The sequence below is a fragment of the Mirounga leonina genome, unplaced genomic scaffold (genome assembly GCF_011800145.1).
Source record: "Mirounga leonina isolate KUSES-001 unplaced genomic scaffold, KU_Mleo_1.0 Mir_125, whole genome shotgun sequence".
Taxonomy (NCBI): Eukaryota; Metazoa; Chordata; class Mammalia; order Carnivora; family Phocidae; genus Mirounga; species Mirounga leonina.
This window is the reverse complement of record NW_023270305.1, coordinates 70,300,554-70,323,882: the sequence shown is the minus strand read 5'-3', so window position 1 is coordinate 70,323,882 and position 23,329 is coordinate 70,300,554. Positions and strand designations below refer to the sequence as shown.

The following is a 23,329-nucleotide window of genomic DNA, read 5'->3' as shown; positions in this document are numbered from 1 at the left end:
ATTTGGATGTCTTCTTTGCAGCAATGTCTGTTCATGTCTTCTGCCCATTTCTTGATTGGATTTTTTGTTCTTTGGGTTCGTTGAGTTTGATGAGTTCTTTATGGATTTTGGATACTAGCCCTTTATCTGATATGTCATTTGCAAATATCTTCTCCCATTCTGTCAATTATCTTTTGGTTTTGTTGACTGTTTCCTTTGCTGTGCGAAAGCTTTTTAGTTTGATGAAGTCCCAGTAGTTCATTTTTGCCCTTGCTTCACTTGCCTTTGGTGATGTGTCTAGGAAGAAGTTGCTGTGGCTGAAGTCAAAAAGGTTGCTGCCTGTGTTCTCCTCAAGGATTTTGATGGATTCCTGTCTCACATTTAGGTCTTTCATCCATTTTGAGTCTATTTTTTTGTGTGGTGTAAGGAAATGGTCCAGTTTCATTCTTCTGCATGTGGCTGTCCAATTTTGCCAACACCATTTGTTGAAGAGACTGTCTTTTTTCCATTGGACATTCTTTCCTGCTTTGTCGAAGATTAGTTGACCATAGAGTTGAGGGTCCATTTCTGGGCTCTCTATTCTGTTCCATTGATCTTGTGTCTGTTTTTGTGCCAAGTATTTGTCTTTTTGTGACTGCTTTTTTCACTTAGCATAATGTCCTCAAAGTTCATCAGTGTTATATTACAGAATTTCTATCTTAAGGCTGAATAATATTCCATTGTATGAATATACTACATTTTGCTTATCTATTCATCATTTGATAGATGCTTGGGTTGCTTCTATGTTTTAGTTATTGTGAATAATGCTGCTATGAACGAGTGTACAAATAGCTCTTCAAGGCCTTTCTTTCAGTTCTTTTGGATTTATATCCAGAAGCTGAATTTCTGGATCATATGGCAATTCTATTTTTAATTTTTCAAGGGAATTTTGTACTGTTTTCTACAATGACTGTACCATTTTACATTCCCAACAACAGCACACACAGGTTCCTGTTTCTCTACACTCTTGCCAACACTTACTATGTTTTAGCTTTGTTTTTTCTGTTGTTGATAATAGCTATCCTAGTGGTTGTGAAGTGGTCAGGTAAGTCTAACTGTATTTTAAAATACTCCTGACATAAATTTTTTGCCTTAAAATTTAGTTATTTATGTATATATGTTTAGCCCCATAATAAGCTGTAATTCCAAGTGCAGTAAACCATCTTATTTACCTTTGTATTTCCTCAGCTGTGCTATGCATATAGGGGACACTCAAATAATTTTGTCTAAATTAAGTTTTGATTTTGAGATAATTATAGATTCACATGCAATTGTAAGAAATAATACAAAATTTCATTTACTTGGTCTCCCCTGATGGTAAGCTCTTGCAAAATTATTGTATAATATCACAACTAGGATGTTGACATTGAATCAGGCAAGGTATGGAGCATTTCCATCACAGGATACATCATGTTGCCCTTTTGTAGCTCTGTCTACTTCCCTCCTATTCCTATCCTCTCCTTAACCCATAGCAACCACTAATCTAGTCTCCATTTCTGTAATTTTATCACTTCAAAAATGTTACATAAATGGAATCCTATGATATGTAACTTTTTGGACTTGGATTTTTTCACTCAGCATAATTCTCTGGAGAGTATTCTAGGTTGTTGCACGTATTAGTAGTTCATTCCTTTTCATTGCTAACCAGTATTCCATGCTTTGGGTGTAACACAGTTTGTTTAACCATTCATGCATTGAACACCTGGGTTATTTCCAGTTTTTAGATCGTACAGATAAAAGTATTGTAAACATTGTCTACATGTTTTTGTGTGCAACTTGTCTTCATTTCTCTATAAATGCCCAGGAATGCAGCTTTTGGATTATATGGTAGTTGCATAATTCATTTTTTAAGAAAGTGCCAAACTGTTTTCCCCGGTCTATACCATTTTGCATTCCCACCAACAATGTGTGAGTGATCAGTTTTTCCACATCTTTTGTCCACATTTGGTGGTGTCACTATTTTTTATTTTAACCATTCTGATATAGGTGTAGGGCTATATCATCGACTAGTTGCATTTTCCTAAATTAATGAAGCAGAACATATTTTTATATGATTATTTGCCATCTATCTATCTTCTTTGGTGAAACATCCCTTTGTATCTTTTGCCCATGTTTTTATTGAATTATTTACCTTTTTAATGTTGAGTATTAAGCATTCTTTATATATCTTAGATACTGGTCCTTTATCAAATATGTGGTTTGCAGGTATTTTCTACCAGTATGTAGCTTGTGTTTTCATCTTATCAGGGTCTTTCTAAGAGCAAAAGTTTAAGTTTGGATGATGTGCAGTTTATCAATTTCCTTTTATGGATTTTGCTTTTGGTGTTAAGTCTAAAAATTCTTTGCATAGCTCTCAATCCCAAAGATTTTTCCTAGGTTTTATTCTAAAAATGTTATAGTTTTATGTTGAATTGATTATTCTACTTTTCACTACTTCCCTATTGCTGGGCAGTAAAAATTTTCAGATTTTTAATTTGTGTATAAAACTACATGGTAATTATTTTGTTGCATAAAACTTTCATCGCATTTTACATTATATTCTTAAGATGCATTTCCAGAAGTGGGAATTTGGACATATATAGCCAGAGAGCTTTCAGAAAGTTATGATACACAATTAAGAAGAAACTAGTGGTACTCTTCTGGGCAGAAGCTTCTGAGCATGATGTAGCAGAAAGGGCTTCTTCTTGATCTCAGCCATAGAAATGAGGTGATAAAGGGAATGTCATCATTTGGAAAGCATGGCAAAAAGATGTACATGTGCTGCAGCTGTGGCTCTAAGGCCTACCACTTTTAGAAGTCAATGTGGCAAGTATAACTTGAGTGCAAAGGCTAAAAGATGAAATACCATTGGGACCAGTCCAATGAGGCATATAAAAGTTTTATACCAGAGATTCAGTCATGGATTCCATGAAGAAGCAACACCTAAACCCAGGAGGGCAGCTATTGCATTATCCACTTCATCCTAAGGATTTCAGCAACTAGTCATGCAATAACATTTTTTTTTTTAAAGGAAACTAGTAACTTCATGATAACAAGCAAAATAGTAAGCTACTTAGAAGTTTAATAAAGAACCATGGAAAGTGATAGCTAAGAGTCCCCCTTTGGAGTCAGAGCAAGCCTTAAAGACTTACCCCTAACTGCCCTGCAGAGGGGTCCAAATTTAATTGGATCAGACTGTAAAGCAATTTATACCCCTAGGCCATTGTCAAATCAATAGAGCAGTTAGCCAGCAATTAATGGAGGCAAACATTTAGATGATAACAATAGAGACAGACCAGGTAGAAACTTAACAGGAAGATCAAGGACAGACAGTCAAAGATAGCCTGACTAAATCCACTGTCATCCCAAAAGAATGGTTTAGAGAGACTATGAACATGCTGATGGTAAATGAGTTAGAGTGATTATTCATATACCCTGAGGAATAACATCAGAGGCTGTACACTGCAAGAGAAATAGACTTCATGGAGACTGTCCAGAGAAAGGAAGGGAGGGAGGGAGGGAGGGAGGAAGGACGGAAATGAAGGACCACAATAAGCCCTGACATGGGGAGGATCAGTATTCAGAGTTGTTATAATATATAGTATCTTAAACGTCCAGTGTTCAACGACAACAAGAATTTGACTTTCAAAGAAACAAGAAATTGCGTTTCATCCACAGGTAAATAAAGCAAGCAAAAGAAACTGCCTTTGAGAACAGTTTACAATTTCTATATCCTTATTATTAATCTCTATTGATGAGACATTGTTATCATACATTCCTTTGCTTCTTTAAACATGGTTTCCTTTAGAGTTTAGGTGGAGGAATATGGGGACCATAAGCTTGCCTCATCTCTTGAACACAGCTAGATAAATATCAAATCATTCTGAACACCCAAGAAATTGATCTGAGGACTGGTAGAACAAACTGCACATCTAGAGGTTGAAAAATGGCCACATTGTGGCAGGTAGGAGTTGCAGAGAGTTGATTTGAGGGAGAAAAGAATTGCAGATGCTGCAGGGGCGTGGGAGCCCTGATCACGGAGAGAGGAGTGAGAGACAGAGAGAGAAAGAGTTAAAGCAGCACACAGGGGATTGTATTCCTCAAAACTGTTGACTGGGAAAAGGAGAGAGGCTGCCTACCATAAGTAGCGGAACTCAAAGTCTGAAGTTTTAGAAGTCCATGCCATTGTCACAGTCATGACGGCTGGGCTTAGTAGGGCTCCAGTGAGGAAGGAGGGCGGAGGCCAGGGAGCAGGCAGTGTGGTCTGAGGATCCCCTGGGTCCCACAGGGAGAAACAGTTCCCTTTCTTGGAGTGCATTTGGGAGTGGTAGCATGGGCTCTCTAGGAACAAAAGAGCTGGTGGGCACCAATGTGCTGCCCTGTTTACTGGCATGGGAACAAAAAAGCTGGCTAAGGGCAGCAAACCTTGGTGCTATGTTTTTGCTGCGCTTTAACATAAACTCTGAACCACTGCATGGTCATGTGACTGCTTTTCAGGGACAAGCCACCACCAGCCACAGCATGGTAAGACCCTCCCCCAGAGGATCAGTGCGGGTCCATGCCATGGGGGTCCCTAAAATTTGGAGTTTTGAAACCTAGCTGCATGTCTGAGATAAAACACAGGATTACTCTGGCAGGCAGATAGTTGGACACAGACAGGCAGCAATCTGATGAAAGTTGGGGCTACACGGGGAGAGATTGCCTGCTCTTCTGTGAAGGCTTCCTGAAGAGTGGTGGGTGCAAACTCCCTGGCCTGGGGACAAGAGAGTGGCACCACTGCCCCTCCCCCAACCCATCAGCACTGACCAACTTGTGAGCAACACAGTGCCCCACCGTGGAGGCTGGACCCGCTTAAAACAAGCCCCACCCCTCTGTGCCCTGCAGGTGCATCTCCACTAGGGCAAGTTCGCTTGAGAATCAGCACAGCAGGCCTCTCCCTCAGAAGAACAGCACAAATCCCTTGCAGACACCAAGTCTACTGATCATAGAGTGTTGCAAAAGCTTCAGGTCTAGGGAAAATAGGATCTAGCTTCTTTTAACAAGCAGACCAAAACACACCTAGTTAAAACTTGGCACAGTGGACAAGATCCAAACACCCCCACTGCAGGCAAGAAGCAGCTCTGCAGAGGACTGACCTGAGGGAAAGAGCAGCCAACACACAACAGCAGAGTGCACACTCTGAAACACCTCCTGAAGCACCAGGCCCAACACATATAGGACCTCTTCTTAATATAGCCATTACTGTCAGCAGCAGGAACATAACAGTCTTTCCTAACGATCACACACAAAAAAACAGTGACCTAGACAAAATGACAAGATTGAGTAATTCATCCTAAAAGAAAGAACAAGAAGAAGTAACATCCAGGGATTTAATCAAAACAGATATAAGTAAGACACCTGAACCAGAATTTAAAACAACAATCATAAGGATACTAACTGGGCTTGAGAAAAGCATAGAAGACACTAGAGAATCCCTTACTGCAGAGATAAAAGAACTAAAAACCAGTCAGGCCAAAATAAAAAAAGTGCTGTAACTGAGATGCAAAACTGACTGGATGCAATGATAATGAGAATGGTTGAAACAGAGGAATGAATCAGTGATATAGAGGATAAAATTATGGAAAATAATAAAGCTGAAAAGAAGAGGGAAAGGAAAGTATTGAATCATGAATGTAGACTTAGGGAACTCAGTGGCTCTTTAAAGCATAATAACATTGGTATCAGGAGTCTCAGAAGAGAGGGAAAAGGGGGCAGAAAGTTTATTTGAGCAAATTATAGCTGAAAACTTCTCTAATTTGGGGAAGAAAACAGAATTCAAAATCCAAAAGGCACAGAGAACTCTGATCAAATTCAACAAAAGCTGACCCACACCAAGACATATCATAGTCAAAACACATAGACAAGGAAAGAATCCTGAAAGCAGCAATGGAATGAAGTCCTTAACCTACAAGGGAAGACAGATTAGGTTCACAGCAGATCTGTCCACAGAAACCTGGCAGGCCAGAAAAGAGTGGCATGATGCAGTCAACATGCTTAATGAGAAAAATATGTAGCCCAGAATACTTTATCCAGCAAGGCTGTCATTCAGAATAGAGGGGGAGATAAAGAATTTCCTGGACAAACAAAAACTAAAGGAGTTCATGACCACTAAACCAGCTCTGCAAAAATTTTAAAGGGGCCTCTCTGAGTAGAAAGGAAAGACCAAAAGTGACAAAGACTAGAAAGGAACAGAGAACATCACCAGAAACACTAACTTTACAGAATTTAAATAAAAATTTGATGAAAACCAAACCAAACCAAACCCCAAAAAATGGTTTCCTTTAGTTCTTTGAACTAAAATATTTACTTATACTTATTAAAATATTTATAAATATTTGAGCTAAAATGTTTAGAATAGCTTCTTCAAATCCTTTATCTGCTAAGTCTATATATACTTTATCTTTTATTCTATCAACTTATTTAAAGGATATATTAATTAAAAAATGATAATTATAACAATTTTCTCAATTGTATGTGAATGATCCTCCAGGATAGACCATATCTTAGGCCATAACCAGCCTCAATATACTTAAAAGGATTCAGATCATACAAAGTATATTCTCCCACAAAAATGTAATTATTAGGAATCAATAAAAAAGGAAATTTGGGAAATTCACAAATATATGGAAATTGAATGACACAGTCCCCAATACCAGTGAGTCAAAGAAGAAGGAGAAAATACTCTGAGATTGAGGAAAATGAAAACAAAATATGCCAAAATTTACAAGATGCCAATTGAATCAGTACTTATAGGGAAATTATAGCTGTAAATGTCTATATTAAAAACGGAGAAGAAAGATCTCAAATCACTAACCTAATCTTTCACTTAGGACACTGGAAAAAGAGGAGCAAACTAAACTTAAAGTAAGAGGAATGAAAGAAATTATAAAGCTTAGAACAGGAATTAATAAAAAGATGGGAAAACAATAGAGAACATCAAAAAACCCAAAAGATTGGTCTTTCACAATATCAACAAAATTGATAAAACTTTAGGTAGAGAGAGAAAGAAAGAGAAGTCAAATACTAAAACCAGGAATGAAAAGGGGATATCCCTACCAATTTAAAGAAAATAAAAGGATTCTGAAGGAATATTATGAGCAACTAAATGCCACCAGTTACATAACTTAGGTGAAATCAATATATTCCCAGAAAGAAAATACTGAAACCAACTTAAGAAAAAATAGAAAATCTATATATATCTATAACAAGTAAAGAGATTGAGTTAGTGATTTTAAAACTTCCATAAAGAGAAGTTGAAGCCCAGATGACTTTAGTTGTAAATTCTTCCAATGTTTAAAGATGAATTGATACAGATTTTCACAAACTCTTCCAAAAATAAAGGAAGAACTTCCCCAATGAAAGCCAGTATTACCCTGATGCCCAAACCAAAGACAGCATAAGAAAACTGCAGATCAATATCTCTTATGAATTTAGATGAAAAATCCTCAAGGAAATACTAGAAAATTGAATCTAACAGCATGTAAAATGAATTTTTACCATGATTAAGTGGATGTATCCCCAGAATGCAAGGTTTGTTTAATACCTGAAAACCAATTAGTGAAATATATCATATCGTTAGAATAAAGAACAAAAACCAATGATCACCTCAATAGATGCAGAAAAAGCATTTGACAAAATCCAGCACCATTTCATGATAACAATATAAACTAGAAACAGAAGGGAACTTTACCTGATAAAGAGCATCTATGATAATCCCTGAGTTAACATCATACTTAATGTTGAAAGACTGAATGCTTTCCCCATTTCTTATCGGTAACAAGATAAGAATGCCCTCCTCACCTCTTCTATGCAACATTGTACTAGAGGTTTTAGCCTGAGCAATTAAGGAAGAAAAAGAAATAAAAGGCATTCAGATTGATAAAGAAGTAAAACTATCTTTATCCACAGTTAACATGATCTTGGATATGGAAAATCCTAAGGGATATGCTAAAAAACCTAAATTAATAAATGAGTTCATCAAGGTTGCAGGATACAAGATCAATATACAATAATCATTTATATCTCTATATACTAGCAATAAATAATCCAAAAATGAAAATAAAACAATTCCATCAGATGGGACTGTATCAAAAGGGATTGCACCAAGAGGAGATAAAATAAGTATAAATTTAACAAAAGAAGTACAAAACTTGTACTTTACAAAACTAGAAAACATTGCTAAAAAAAAATTAAAGAGGACCTAAGTAAATGGAAAGACATCTGTATTCATGGATTAGAAGACTAAACATCATTAAAAGGCCAGTACTACCCCCAAGTTGATCTACAGATTCAATACAATACCTATCAGAATCCCAGCTGGTTTCTTTGTAGAAATTGGCAAGTAGATATAAAATTAATATGGAAGTTCAAGTGACCCAGGGTAGCCAAAACAATCTTGAAAAAGAACAAAATCTGGGGCGCCTGGGTGGCTCAGTCAGTTAAGCGTCTGCCTTCGGCTCAGGTCATGATCTCAGGGTCCTGGAATCAAGCCCTACATTGGGCTCCCTGCTCAGCGGGGAGTTTGCTTCTTCCTCTCCTCCTCCCCCTTGCTTGTTCTCTCTCTCTCTCTCTCTCTCTCTCAAATAAATAAAATCTGTAACCTTGGGTTAGGTAATGCTTTCTTAGATCCACATCAAAAGCACAAGCCACAACAGAAAAAATAGATTAAAAGGATTTCCTCAAATTTTCCAGCACCATTTGTTGAAGAGACTGTCTTTTTCATTGTATATTCTTTCCTGCTTTGTCAAAGATTAGTTGACCATATAGTTGGGGGTCCATTTCTGTGTTTTCTATTCCATTCCATTGATTTATGTGTCTGTTTTTGTGCCAGTACTATACTGTCTGGATGACTACAGTTTTGTAATATAGCTTGAAGTCCAGAATTGTGATGGCTCTAGCTTTTGCTTTTCTTTTTCAAGATTGCTTTGGCTCTTTGGGGTCTTTTGTGGTTCCATACAAATTTTAGGATTGTTTGTTCTAGCTCTCTGAAAAATGCTGGTGGTATTTTGATAGGGATTGCATTAAATGTGTAGATTGCTTTGGGTAGTTATAGACATTTTAACAATATTTGCTCTTCTGAAACATGAGCATGGAATGTTCTGTTTCTTTGTGTCTTCCTCAGTTTCTTTCATAAGTGTTCTATAGTTTTCAGAGTACAGATCTTTTACTTCTTTGGTTAGATTTATTTCTAGGTATCTTATGGATTTTGGTGCAATTGTAAATGGGACCGATTCCTTGATTTCTCTTTCTGCTGCTTCATTGTTGGTGTATGGAAATGCAACAGATTTCTTTGCATTGATTTTATGTCCTACAACTTTGATGAATTCCTGCATCAGTTCTAGCAATTTTTTGGTGGAGTCTTTTGGGTTTTCTACATAAAGTATCATGTCATCTGCAAAGAGTGAAGGTTTGACTTCTTTGCCAATTTGAATGCCTTTTATTTCTTTTTGTTGTCCGATTGCTGAGGCTAAGACTTCCAGTACTGTGAACAACAGTGGTGAGAGTGGACATCCCTGTCTTGTTCCTGACCTTAGGGGAAAAGCTCTGTTTTTCCCGTTGGAGGATGTATTAGCTGTGGGTCTTTCATATATGGCCTTTATGATGTTGAGGTATGTTCCCTCTATCCCTACTTTATAGAGGGTTTTTATCAAGAAAGGATGCTGTATTTTGTCAAATGCTTTTTCTGCATCATTACTACTCAGCCATAAAGGAGAATGAAATCTTGCCATTTGCAGTGATGTGGATGGAGCTAGAGTGTATTACGCTAAGTGAAATAAGTCAGTTAGAGAAAGACAAATATGTTATGATTTCACTCATTTGAAGAATTTAAGAAACAACAGATGAATGTAGGGGAAAGGGAAAAAAAAGAGAAGGAGGCAAACCATAGAAGAGACTCTTTTTTTTTTTTTTTAAAGATTTTTTTTATTTATTTATTTGAGAGAGAGAAACAGCATGAGAGGAGAGAGGGTCAGAGGGAGAAGCAGGCTCCCCGCTGAGCTTGGAGCCCGATGTGGGACTCGATCCCGGGACTCCGGGACCATGACCTGAGCTGAAGGCAGTCGCTTAACCAACTGAGCCACCCAGGCGCCCCACAGAAGAGACTCTACACTATAGAGAACAAACCGAGGGTTGCTAGAGGGCAGGTAGGTGGGGGATGGGATAAATTGGTGATGGGTGTAAAGGAGGGCACCTGTTGTGATGAGCACTGGGTGTTATATGTAAGTGATGAATCACTAAATTCTACTCCTGAAACTAATATTACACTGTATGTTAACTAACTGGAATTTAAATAAAAACAAACAAAAAAAGAGTTGAATTGTACCTTTAAGTGGGTGAGTTGTATGGTATGTAAATTATAATCCAATAAAGCTATTGCCAAAAAGAAGTGATTCTAAAAAAAAATTGACGCTCCATTTTATATTCCTCCTGGCAGAGTGTATGAAATTGCCATTGCCCATTTTAATGTTAATATGCACTAAGAAATTTGCCAATTTGATAAACTAGAACAGTGGTTCAACTGAAAGAGATTTTGCTCCCCTGTGGCCATTTAGCAATGTCTGGAGACTTTTTTTTTTTTAAGATTATTTATTTATTTATTTGAGAGAGAGAGAGTGCACGCACAAGTTGGGGGAAGGTCAGAGGGAAAGAGAGAAGCAGACTCCCTGCTGAGCATGGAGCCCAACACAGCTCGATCCCAGAACGCTGAGATCATGATCTGATCCTAAGTCAGACACTTAACTGACTGAGCCACCAAGGTGCCCCTGGAGACAGTTTTGATTGTCGCAACTGGGGTGGAGGGATGCTATTGGCCTCTAATGAGTAGAGGTATGCTGCTAAATATCCTACAGTGCATAAGGCACCTCCCTACACCAAATAATTATCCAACCCAAAACATCAGTAGTGTCAAAATTAAGAAACCCTGGACTAGAAATAGCATCTTGTTTCATTTTGTATTTATTTGATTATTAGTAAGGGTAGTTTTTTTTCCATATGTTTACTAATGAGTTGTATTTTGTAAATCTTCTGTTCGTATCATTTGTTCATATTTCTCATCATTTCATATGAGTTCCTTTTAGTAGTAAGATTTAACTTACTGAGTTTTTTAACTTATTTTACTTATTGAGTTTTTTTTTATTTTTTTAAAACTTGAGCATCTGTTGAGATGAGCATTGGGTGTTATACACAACTAATGAATCGTTGAACACTACAACAAAAACTTATGTACTATATTTTGGCTAACTGGACATAATGAAAAAAAAACTTGAGTATATTTGACACACAATTTTACATTAGTTTTGGTGTACAACATAATGATTCAGTAAGGTTATACAGTGTAGCTACCATTTGTTACCATACAAACTGAGTTTATATTCTTTCAGTTGTTTCCTTGTAAATTTTGGTTAGGTTTATATTGACTATTGCTATGTTTATTTTTTATATGGTTATACATCATTTTTAATTGTATCGTCTAGACAGTCCTTCCTCTATCTGCTCACTCCTCCCCCATAATTTCATCTTTATTAAATTCTCTTTTCTTAGAGTTTTATTTTTTCACATTTAACTTTTTAAATATATGTATAATTTATTATAATGTGTATTATGAGATAAAGAATACTTTTTTCCTAAATAGCAATATCTGGTTTTCCTCCTTTTGAAGAAACATTTGGCTTACAGAGCATTTTTGAGGCTCAAGAAAACCTTCATAAAATGAAACTTTCCACACGTTTATGCAACAGAGGAAATGTGCAGTTACTCCTTATCTTCCTTAACTATGAAGGACCATAATATTCTACAAGGTAGTTAGGTGTTTGTAACTCACCTAACTCAGCACAAAGCAGTGTCATGTATAGCACCATGTCAGTCTTGCAGAAATATATAAAGAAATATAAATGCTGGGAATGGAAATCCTTTGCAGTTCGGGATTATTAATGTTAAATTAATGAAATTTTTTATATGATCAGAGAGTTGGAGAAAGTGATACTGCATGTGTGTATGTTTGGTAAGAAGGAAAATATAATTTCTAATTAAGAAATTAGAAGAGGTTGTCAGTTTATAACATAATACAGAAATTTTATGAGTCTCTGATAATCAGTTAAATGAATGGGAATAAGTATAGATATCTTCCTATTATCGTACAGATGGAGAATGAGTTAGATTCTGCTCGCTCTGAAATAGAACTCCTCAGGAGTCAGATGACAAATGAGAGAATCTCCATGCAGAATCTAGAAGCTTTGCTGGTGGCCAATCGAGACAAAGAATATCAGTCTCAGATAGCGCTTCAAGAAAAAGATTCTGAAATTCAGCTTCTTAAAGAACACCTTTGTTTGGCAGAAAATAAAATGTGAGTTGGCTAGCAATATAGTAGCATGAAGTCATATTTTTAAAATTTTTGATACTTTATAGGTTAGTAGAATTTTAAAGCTGGAATTCAGGCAATTTAGTGCCCATCTTTTGCCATTAATTAAACTGAGAACCAGAAATACTGTGATTTGCCTAAGATTTAGTACTCATTTCTATTATATGTTTATCTAAATTTAAAATTTAACCATCTTTGTTGATTATTTCCACAGAGATTTGGATATAATAGAATGTCTGACCTAAAATATTACCTTTTAGAAATATTATGACAAGTTTTTAGAAAAAAATTAAGCACTACTGAAACCAGAGGAATTTTTCTGTTTATGGACCCACCTGGTATTGCTGCCTAGTATTTAGACTTGTCACTTAATATTTCCTTATGCACCTTTAAGTATGTGTTGGGTACCTGGAAGAACTCCTACATTCACAGAATACTGAAGACTTCCCTTAGAGCACTGATTTTGTTTTTTGTTTTTTTAAGCATCCCTAGCTCCATTAGCATCTTATTATAAGACCCTTGGCTAGAAGGTTGGGTAGAAATGCCTGCCTGGACACTGAATGTTTTATTATTAAACTTGGTGACCTCTCACAAAAACTGATGGGGACCCTTAGCCTCTATTGTTATCTGTCCCGTCTATAACACTTTTTCATTCAGCCTCAACTCTGCCCTCCCATCTGAGCGTGGGACCTTGGGGGGAAGGATAGGAATCATGGTCTCAGGAATCAGTCACTCCTAGGAGCCCCTGACTGAGGAAAGGCTGCAAAGCCAGGGCCAGTTTCCTTGAGAAACTGTTTTCAGGTTATGGCAGCTGTGAGTCATTCTTTTCAGTCACTGTAGCTGGGCTTTTTGTAATATCTTCAACTGGTTCTGCAGGATCACTTTCTCAAGCTGGTATTTGGAAATCTACCTTAGTGAAATATGCCCAACCCCCTCACCTTTAGGGATGCATTCTGTTTTAGACTGGTTGGTAAGTATAATCACTTAGAACTGGTAAGCATAATAAACTTTTGTGTTCTTAATCTCTAAAGTTTAGATTTTAGCAGTCAACAGTGCTGTCTGGCAAGCAAAGAGGATAGAATATCCTGTGCAAGCAGCATTCATTGCTTTCATCATCTTCCTTATGACAGTGTGCCTTATCACAGAGTTTTTGAGGCATTGTTTGGCCCTAAGGAGGATCCTGTTAAATTGAAGAGATTTTATGTTTTTAACAGTTTGTATATCAAATTTCATTATAAGTATATACAAAACACTTGATTTAATAAAAATATATAATAGGACTAATAATGGTGTTGATTATTTGGTATAATACTACTTTGCATATAATACCTTAAAGTACTTTAAAAAATAAATAATATAGATAACATAATATTATCCCATCTAAACATAGGGAAACAGAGAAGGTTTAACTAATTGAATGGACTGAGAGAGCTTAGCTTTTTCAAGTAGGCTACTTTCACACTTACTACTTCTAAAACTGCCACATTTTAGATGTACTAATATATCCATAAAAATCACAGTCTGGCATGGTTCCAGCTGAGGAACCGTTGCCAACATGGTTTAATGTACTAAGTCCTAGCCATATTTTAAATTTAATCAACTGTCACTCATACTTTTTTACACAGGGCCATCCAGAGTAGAGATGTGGCCCAGTTCAGAAATGTTGTAACACAGTTGGAAGCTGATTTAGACATTACCAAACGACAACTAGGGACGGAGCGCTTTGAAAGGTAAGTTTGTCTCTATGCAGTGTTCAGTCTGGAAAGCATTTTTTTTTTTTTAAATAACAGATTTTGGTAATTTCATGATGGTTAGCTTTTAAATTAGGAACTGAACTACAGTTTTATGACAGTATTAATACAGCACTGGATATAAAGTTTAAAAGTCTCACTATTTTGCTTCAGGGAGAGGGCTGTACAAGAACTTCGCCGCCAGAATTACTCAAGTAATGCTTATCATATGAGTTCCACGATAAAGCCAAATACAAAATGTCATTCACCAGAACGTGCTCACCATCGATCTCCTGACCGAGGCCTAGATCGATCGTTAGAAGAGTAAGTAGTTCAAGGATCCATTCTCTGGAGACCATATAGCAATATACAGGGAATATTTGAGGGAGTAAGGAAGCTCAAATCAATCTATCATTAATAGTGCTATTTAAACACAATTACATGATTAGGTATACCAACAAATATAAAGTATTTTGATCATTATTTTATATAAATTTGCTAAAATGAAAGATCTTTATTCTATCTAATGTTTACATAAATTATATTTTTAAAATCTAATTTACTTTTATTCTAAAACTTAAATTTTTCCATATACTTACATTAACAAAATATTGGTTAATTATAGCACCATAAAATACTTATTCTTTAGGAAAGTAGTTTATTTTTCAGAGGAAAATATTTTAGATATATTCCTATATGTCACAAATTTTGTAAAAACACTTCTATTTGGAAATAAATTCAAACTTATAAGAAGTTATAAAAATAAAATAATGCAGAGAACAGCTATATACCTTTTACCCCTACTCATTGTCATTAAAATTTTACTCCATTGCTTTCTCTGTGTTTGAGCCAACACATTTGCTGTCTTATGTACTCACATTTTTGCATATGTTTCCGCTCTCTCCATGCACACACGGACATACACACACACATTTTAAAAACATAACCAATACCTCCAGTTCCAAACCACCTTCCCAGGTTTCTTCCTTCCCTTTTTTCATTTTGTATTTGTATGTCCTTTTTTCTACAATGAAAATCCGGGCTCAACATCAGTGTGTTTATCAACAATGTATACATGTTACTCTTTTGCTCAATCCCAGAGTGCATCTAAAATAGTTTCAGAATTTCTTCACCTATGTCACTACATTAAATAGACCAACATAAAAGTTCATGATCTATTTGTAATTCCTGTTTCCATACACTACTCTGCCCAAATCTTGAGGGCATAGCATATAGTCAAATATTGAGTTTATAGATTACTTGGATTAATTCCTTTTTTCCCCTTTTACTATGATTATGATATGCATTTAAAATAACATTAGATTCATTTACTTCAATTTGCTTTCACTTTTCATTTTTCCTCTTCCTAGCTTTTTCCTTGATTTAGCTTTATTTTTGAATATGTAGGTCAATATGCTTTTAAAAGTCAAAACTCTGCAAAAAGTAATACTCAGAGAAGTGTTACTTTCTCCTGTATATCTTCCATTCCATGTCCCCCATATTGCTTTATAGTTTTATGATAATGACATTCAGATATATTTTTCTTATTTTTTCATATGCAAAGGTAGCATACTATATATGCTTCTTTTCACTTTGCTTTTCTCACTGCTTTTAGAAGTCACTTCATATTCATAGTGTTCCTTTTTTTTTTTTTTTAAAGATTTTATTTATTTATTTGAGACAGAGAGAATGAGAGAGAGAGAGCACATGAGAGGGGGGAGGGTCAGAGGGAGAAGCAGGCTCCCTGCCGAGCAGGGAGCCCGATGCGGGACTCGATCCAGGGACTCCAGGATCATGACCTGAGCCGAAAGCAGTCGCTTAACCAACTGAGCCACCCAGGCGCCCCATAGTGTTCCTTTACAGCTGCATAGTATTCCATTTTATGGATATGCCATAATTATGCAACTGACCTCCTATATTTGGACATCTAGGTAGTTTTCAACAATTTGCAATTACAAATAAGGCTGTAATGAATGTGTTTTCGTATTGGTGGAGGTGTATCTTAAGGATAAATTCCCAGAAGCAGGATTTCTGGGTCAAGGGGTAAATGTGTATGTATATAGTTTGGTTAAGTAGTGCCAAATTACCCTCTATAGGGGTTGTAGTATTTTGCACTCCCACCAGCTGTGGGTGAGAGTGCCTGTTTCCCTACAGCCTAATCAGCAGAGTATACTGTCAAGTTCTGAATTTTTGCCAGTATGGTGGGTAAGAAATGGTATTTCAGTGTAGTTTTAATTTGCATTTCTCTTTTTATGAGTGAATTTGAATATCTTGTCATATGTTTAAGGGCTGTTTTATATCTCTCTTTTTTTAATTGTCCATTTCTTTTGCCCATTTTTCTAATGGAATATTCTCTTTTTGTTAAATTTTTTTTATAAATGTGGGAAATTAGTCTTTTACTACTGATATATGTTGCAAATATTTTCTTTCATTTTGTCATTTTTCTTTTGATTTTACTCTATTTTTCCCATGGAAAAGTTTCTATTTTTATGTAGTCAAATTTTAAAATGTATTTTAAGCATCCACATTTCTGTTTATAGTTAGAAAAATCTTTCCTTATACCCAGATAGATAATAGAGGAAATCAGTGTTTTTAGTTTAAATGTTTTAGTACTTATATAAGTTTTGTATATACATACACTTTTATATATATATATGGTTTTACTTTTTACATTTAGATTTCTGATCCATTTAGAGTTTCTTTTGTATATGGTATGAAGAGTGGATCTAATTTTACTTTTTTCCAAATGACTAACCGGTTGTCTCAAGATCATTTATTAAAAAGATTTTGTCCAGGGCACCTGGGTGGCTCAGTTGGTTGGGCGACTGCCTTCGGCTCAGGTCATGATCCTGGAGTCCCGGGATCGAGTCCCGCATCGGGCTCCCTGCTCGGCAGGGAGTCTGCTTCTCCCTCTGACCCTCCTCCCTCTCATTCTCTCTGTCTTAAATAAATAAATAAAATCTTTAAAAAAAAAAAAAAAAAGGATTTTGTCCAAGTGATTCAAGTCTCTCTCTGGACTTTGGGTTTATTTATGTTAAAGTCCCACACTATTTTAATTATAGACCCTTCGTAATATTTTTAATTTTTTTTTAAAGATTTTATTTATTTATTTGAGAGAGAGAATGAGAGAGGGAGAGCATGAGAGGGGGAGGGTCAGAGGGAGAAGCAGACTCCCTGCCGAGCAGGGAGCCCGATGCGGGACTCGATCCGGGGACTCCAGGATCATGACCTGAGCCGAAGGCAGTCGCTTAACCAACTGAGCCACCCAGGCGCCCAGTAGTATTTTTAATTTTTTAGGACTAGTCTGATGGTTTGCTGGTAAACTGGCTGTCCAAAAAAGGGGAGGGAGAAGCCCTGGTTTATAGCATTTGTCAATTTCAGTGGTGTAAATATGCCCACTGTGGCCAGTTTACTGGCCAGTTTGTTTGTTTGCTTCTTTCTTTCTTTCTTTCTTTTTGTTGAAGTGCAGTTGACATACAATGTTATCATAGTCTCAGGTGTACAATACAGTGATTACACAGTTCTGTACATTCTATAAATATATTATACAGTTTCAAGCTACCAAACTTAGTTTAACCATGAGCTCACAAAATTTCTGAATATTTACAATCAGCTGTGAGCCAGCTCCAGCATACCAATAGGCTAGTGCCTATAAGAACTCTTCCTTTTAAGTATTTGCCTACATTTTCATGCGAGTTTATTTTCCATATTACGTAACTACTGAATCATTGAACACTACAACAAAAACTTATGATGTTCCATCTGAAATTTAGTGTCAGCTTGTCTAGCTCCAATTTGAAAAGCCCATTGGAATTTTTTTTTAATATATTTTTTTAAGATTTTATTTATTTATCAGAGAGAGAGAGAGAGAGACAGAGGCAGGCAGAGGGAGAAGCAAGGCTCCTTGCTGAGCAAGAAGCCCGATGTGGGACTCGATCCCAGGACCCTGGGATCATGACCTGAGCCGAAGGCAGATGCTTAACTGACTGAGCCACCCAGGCGTCCCAAGCCCATTGGAATTTTTATTAGAATCATATTAAATTTATAAATTAACTTGGGGAGAACTGGCATCTTGGTAATGTTGAGCTGTCCTAACCAAAAAAAAGAGATGTCTTTCCATTTTTTCAAACTCACATTGTGTCATTCAAGAAGAATAATAAAAAAATAAAATAAAATAAAAAGCTTTTTTTAATTAAAATAAGAATGTGTTGCAGTTTTCTTTATATAGGTTTTGAACATTTCTTAAGTTTATTCCTAAATATTTTATCTTTAGGTTTTTCTCCCCATTCATTTTATCTTCAAAAAATGCTATTTTTGCATGTTAATTTATCATGTTATCTTGCTAAATTTTTTTATTGTTTCATTAAGTTTTGTCATTGATTCTTTAGGGGAGTCCAGGTATGTTATCATGTCATCTGCAAAAAAGGGATCATTTTATTTCTTCTTTTCCTATTTTTATCTCTTGAATTGTATTCTCTAATTAATTGCAATAGCTAGCATCTTCAGAATAGTGATAAATAGTAGTGGAGAAAATGGGCATCCTTGTTTTGATTCTGACCTTAAGTGGGAATGCCTCTAGGGTTTGTCAAATCAATGTAAGATGTTGGGTTTAGGACTGAAGTATAAATGTTTTATGATATCCACCTATTTTTATTTTCTCAGGAATTTTTTTTATTAGGAATGGGTGTTTAATTTTTTCAAGGGCTTTTTCAGCATCTATAAAGATACAATTTTTCTCTTCAGAACTGTCAATATGTGAATTATAGATTTTCAGATATTGAACCATCTTTGAATTTATGGTATAAACCTTACTTGGTCTTAGTGTATTCTATTCTTAATGTTCACTTATATTTTATTTTAGATTTCTGTATCAGTATTCGTAATATTGGTCTATAACTTTTTTCTTTGTACTCTCTTATCAGGTTTAGATATAAGTGTTATATTTGCTGCAAAAAAGGATTTAGAGTTTTTCATTTACTGTGCTTTGAAACAATTTGTGTAGTTTGTGATTATTTGATCTCTAAGGATTAGTTTGGGTTCACCTGTGAAACCATACAGCCTTGGTTCTTTCTTTTTTGTGAGGTATACTTCCTTGATAAATTTTTCTGGGTTTTTTTGGGAGGGGGGATTGTTTTAAGCTTTCTATCTCTATTCATCTAAAAATAATTATTTTCTCTAGGTTTTTTTTTTTTTAAGATTTTATTTATTTGAGAGAGAGAGCATGAGTGCATGCATGAGCGGGGGAGGGGCAGAGGGAGAGGGAGAAGAGGACTCCCCACTGTAGTCTCAATGTGGGGCTCATCCCAGGACCATGGGATCATGACTTGAGCCAGAGGCAGATACTTAACCAACTGAGCCATGAGGTGCCTCTCTCTAAGTTTTTGAATTTATTTGCATAAAAGTAACCAATGCTTTATCTTATGAGTTTTAAAATTTCCTTTGTATCAATAGTTATATCCCATTGTCATTTCTTAATTGTATGTATGTGCTTTCCTCTTCTATTTCTTTTTTTTTTTTTTTTTAAAGATTTTATTTATTTATTCATGAGAGACAGAGAGAGAGAGAGAGGCAGAGGGAGAAGCAGGCTCCCAAGGAGCAGGGAGCCCGATGCGGGACTCGATCCCAGGACCCTGAGATCATGACCTGAGCCGAAGGCAGACGCTTAACCATCTGAGCCACCCAGGCGCCCTCCTCTTCTATTTCTTTGTTGCCTTCGCCAGTGATTTGTTTACTTTGTTTATTGCTTCAAAGAACCAGCATTTTGATTTATTGATTTATTTTTCTTTATCTTATTAATTCATGGTTTTGTTCATATTATTTCTTTCCTCTGCTTTTTATTTACTTTGTTGGTTTTTTCCCCTTAGTATTTTAAGTTAGGAATTTAATTCATTTATTGCCATTCGTTCATTCTTATTAATGTAAATATTTAGGGCTATGAATTTTCCAGTGATCAATGCTTTAAATGTATCCCATAGATTCTGATATGTCATGTTTTTGTTATTATTTTTTTAGAAATTCTTTAATTTCTATTTTGTTTTCACTTTTACCCAAGAGTTATTTGATACAAAATCTTGTAGTTTCCAATAAGAAGAGCTTTTTGTGTTTCCATTTCATTTTTAAATTTCTAGTGTTATTGTATTGTGATTAGAGAGTATTGTTTATAATATTTCTATTGTGGAAGCTACTGATGTTTTCTTTGTACTTTACTACATGATCAATTTTTGTGGCTAGTTCACGTGCACCTGAAAAGATATTCTTTCTTATCAGGGTATATATTTCTAGTGTATATGTATCCTTTTTGATTTTATTTAGTTCTTTTATGCCATTGCTTAATTTTTGTTCATTTGGCCTGTTTTACTAAGAATGGTACTTTAAAATCTCCTGTTATTATTATGTTTTTATTTCTTTTTATATCTCCTATAAATTTTGTTTTATGTAGGTTTACTGTTTTATTTGCTGCATGGATATTCTGAACTGTCATATCTACATTGTGGGATGTGAATTTTATGAAGTGTACTTTTCTGATGCATTTAATTTTTTGGAGGTGGGAGGTGCTTGTCTAGTATTTGAGTTGCAAATACTTAATATCTCCAACTGCCTTGCAAATCTTGGTCCATCTCTTTATTTTTAGCTTTTCTGAGTCACTGAATTTTAAGTATATCTCTTATTTATAGTATGGATTTAAGTTTTGCTTTATGAGTCATTTTAAAATAATGGATGAGGTAAGCTTTTTCACATTATTGATATGACTGTGAAATTTGATCTCAACTCTGTCGTATTATCTTATGGTAACTGTGTTTATCATGTGACATTTATTGTATTTCTCAATTTGGCTATTCCTTGCTTTTGGCCATTTCTTTTGATATTCAAGGTTTGCATTTTATTATAGTAGTCACCTTTCTATTAATAATTTTAATAGTGCCATTAATTCCCTTTTTTCTTAATCTTTTGCTGTTAGTTTTAAATGGTGTATTTTGACTGCTACCTATTACCTAGACAACAGTCAGTGTACTTAATTTACTTTCCCCAACCACTGATCTGTTTACTGTCCCTATAGTTTTACCTTTTCAAAGTTGTCCTATAAATGGAATCATGTATGTAGCCTCTAGTGACTGACTTTCACACAGCATAATATATTTGAGATATATCCAGGTTGTTGTATGGATCAGATGTTGTTGCATGTTCCTTTTAACTGCTGAGCAGTATTTCCTTGTATGGCTGCACCACAGTTTTGTTTGCTTTGTTATACTTTTTATTTTGATTTTTTTTTTAAGATTTTATTTATTTATTTGACAGAGAGAGACACAGTGAGAGAGGGAACACAAGCAGGGGGAGTGGGAGAGGGAGAAGCAGGCTCCCCTAAGAGTAGGGAGCCCGACGCGGGGCTCCATCTCAGGACCCTGGGAACATGACCTGAGCTGAAGGCAGACGCTTAAGGACTGAGCCACCCAGGCGCCCCATGTTATACTTTTTATTTTGAAATGACTACAGTCTCACAAGTAGTTGCAAAAATAGTACAGATAATCCCACATATCCTTACCCCAACTTCCCCAATGTATCTTACAAACCAGGAAATTGATATCAGTACAATATGATTAACTAGGCCATAGGCCTTATTCAGATTTCATTTTTACATGCACTCATATGTATGTGTGTGCAGGGTTTTTTACACAACACTCATATACCACAATTACAAGCACAATACTATACTATATTGCCCATCAGCACCAAGGAACCTGCTCCCTCATATGATAACTTTTCATAGTCACAGCCCTCCCCTCTTCCTCCCTGGCAAACATTAATTTGTTCTCCATATCTTTAATTCTGTCATTTTGAGAATGTTATATAAAGGGAATCACACACAGTGTATAACAATTTGAGATTGGCTTTTTTCATTTAGCACAATGCCCATGAGATCCATCCAAGTTACATGTATCAACCCTAAGAGACTCTTAACTATAGGGAACAAACTGAGGGTTGCTGGAGGGGCACTGGGCAGGGGGATGGGGTAATTGGGTGATGGACATTAGGAGGGCACTTGATGTAATGAGTATTGGGTGCTATATGCAGCTCATCAATCACTAAATTCTACCCCTGAAACTAATAATACACTATATGGTAACTAAATTGAATTTAAATTAAAAAGTTTTTAAAAAGAAAAAAATTAGTTCATTTCTTTTTATTGTTTTTTTTTTAAAGATTTTATTCATTTATTTGATAGAGACACAGCGAGAGAGGGAACACAAGCAGGGGGAGTGGGAGAGGGAGAAGCAGGTTTCCTGCCGAGCAGGGAGCCCGATGTGGGGCTCGATCCCAGGACCCTGGGACCATGACCTGAGCTGAAGGCAGACGCTTAACAACTGAGCCACCCAGTCGCCCCATTTCTTTTTATTGTTGAATATTATTCCATGTTATGGATGTATCACAGTTTGTGAAAGCTGAATAAAAAAAATACATTGTATATGTTTTCCTTCACAGAGGCTGGGAAAAAAATTTTAAGTGTTGCCAAAATAATGTCAGAATACATTTTTTTATATATCAGTGAAATCTTTGAGTTAACTATATTAATCTGCAATTTTTTTCTCTCTCATAGGAATCTTTGCTATAGAGATTTCTGACACACGAAGATTCTTCACATCCTTGGGAAAGGTCAAAGTTACAAACTGATTTTTTTTTTGCTACATGATTGCATTTATCTTTTGAATGCTTGACAATGTTAAATGTATTTATTAACTTTGTGCCTCTGAATCTCTGTTCTCATGTGCCATTTTGCAGTGATCTGAGATGACTTATAAAAACAAAAATGCATATGGCTCTTTCTATCCGTGCAGTAATAGTGAGTGTAAAATCTGCTTACTTCACTATTGAACACTGTTATGTTAACTATCCGGAGTAAATAAAGAAGCTTATAAAAAGAGGGAAAAGTGTTTTTACAAAACTGATTTCCTTTCCTTTCTTGATATCTCAAATAATTGGTTAAATTTTTTCTTTGTGATTTATGCTTTCATTGCTGGAGAAGTTGTGCCAAAATAGGCAAAGTTTACCAATACTGGCCTAGGACCCAATATTCCATTTGGGAACCAACCTGACATAATTTCCAGGCCATAATCTGATTTCAAAGCAGCAGATAGTAGGAGTGTGTCAGAGTTTTTAAATCCATAGTATTGTACCACTAAATAACATACATTTTCTGCAATTGTGTTTACCC

At 35.7% G+C, this 23,329-nt stretch overlaps 1 protein-coding gene across 4 annotated transcripts in view; it reads left to right on the top strand.

The window, feature by feature from the left end:
* The window catches only part of TSGA10 (testis specific 10), a 177,706-nt gene extending 154,670 nt beyond the window's left edge, over window positions 1–23,036 (top strand). For all 4 annotated transcript variants that reach the window (XM_035001747.1, XM_035001746.1, XM_035001748.1 and 1 more), the window contains 4 exons: window positions 12,174–12,376; window positions 14,017–14,121; window positions 14,296–14,445; window positions 22,715–23,036. In XM_035001747.1, coding sequence (XP_034857638.1) covers window positions 12,174–12,376; window positions 14,017–14,121; window positions 14,296–14,445; window positions 22,715–22,739 — 483 coding nt within the window. In that variant the 3' untranslated portion in view covers window positions 22,740–23,036. The remainder of the gene's footprint in view (window positions 1–12,173; window positions 12,377–14,016; window positions 14,122–14,295; window positions 14,446–22,714) is intronic.
* The last annotated feature ends 293 nt before the right edge of the window (window positions 23,037–23,329 follow it).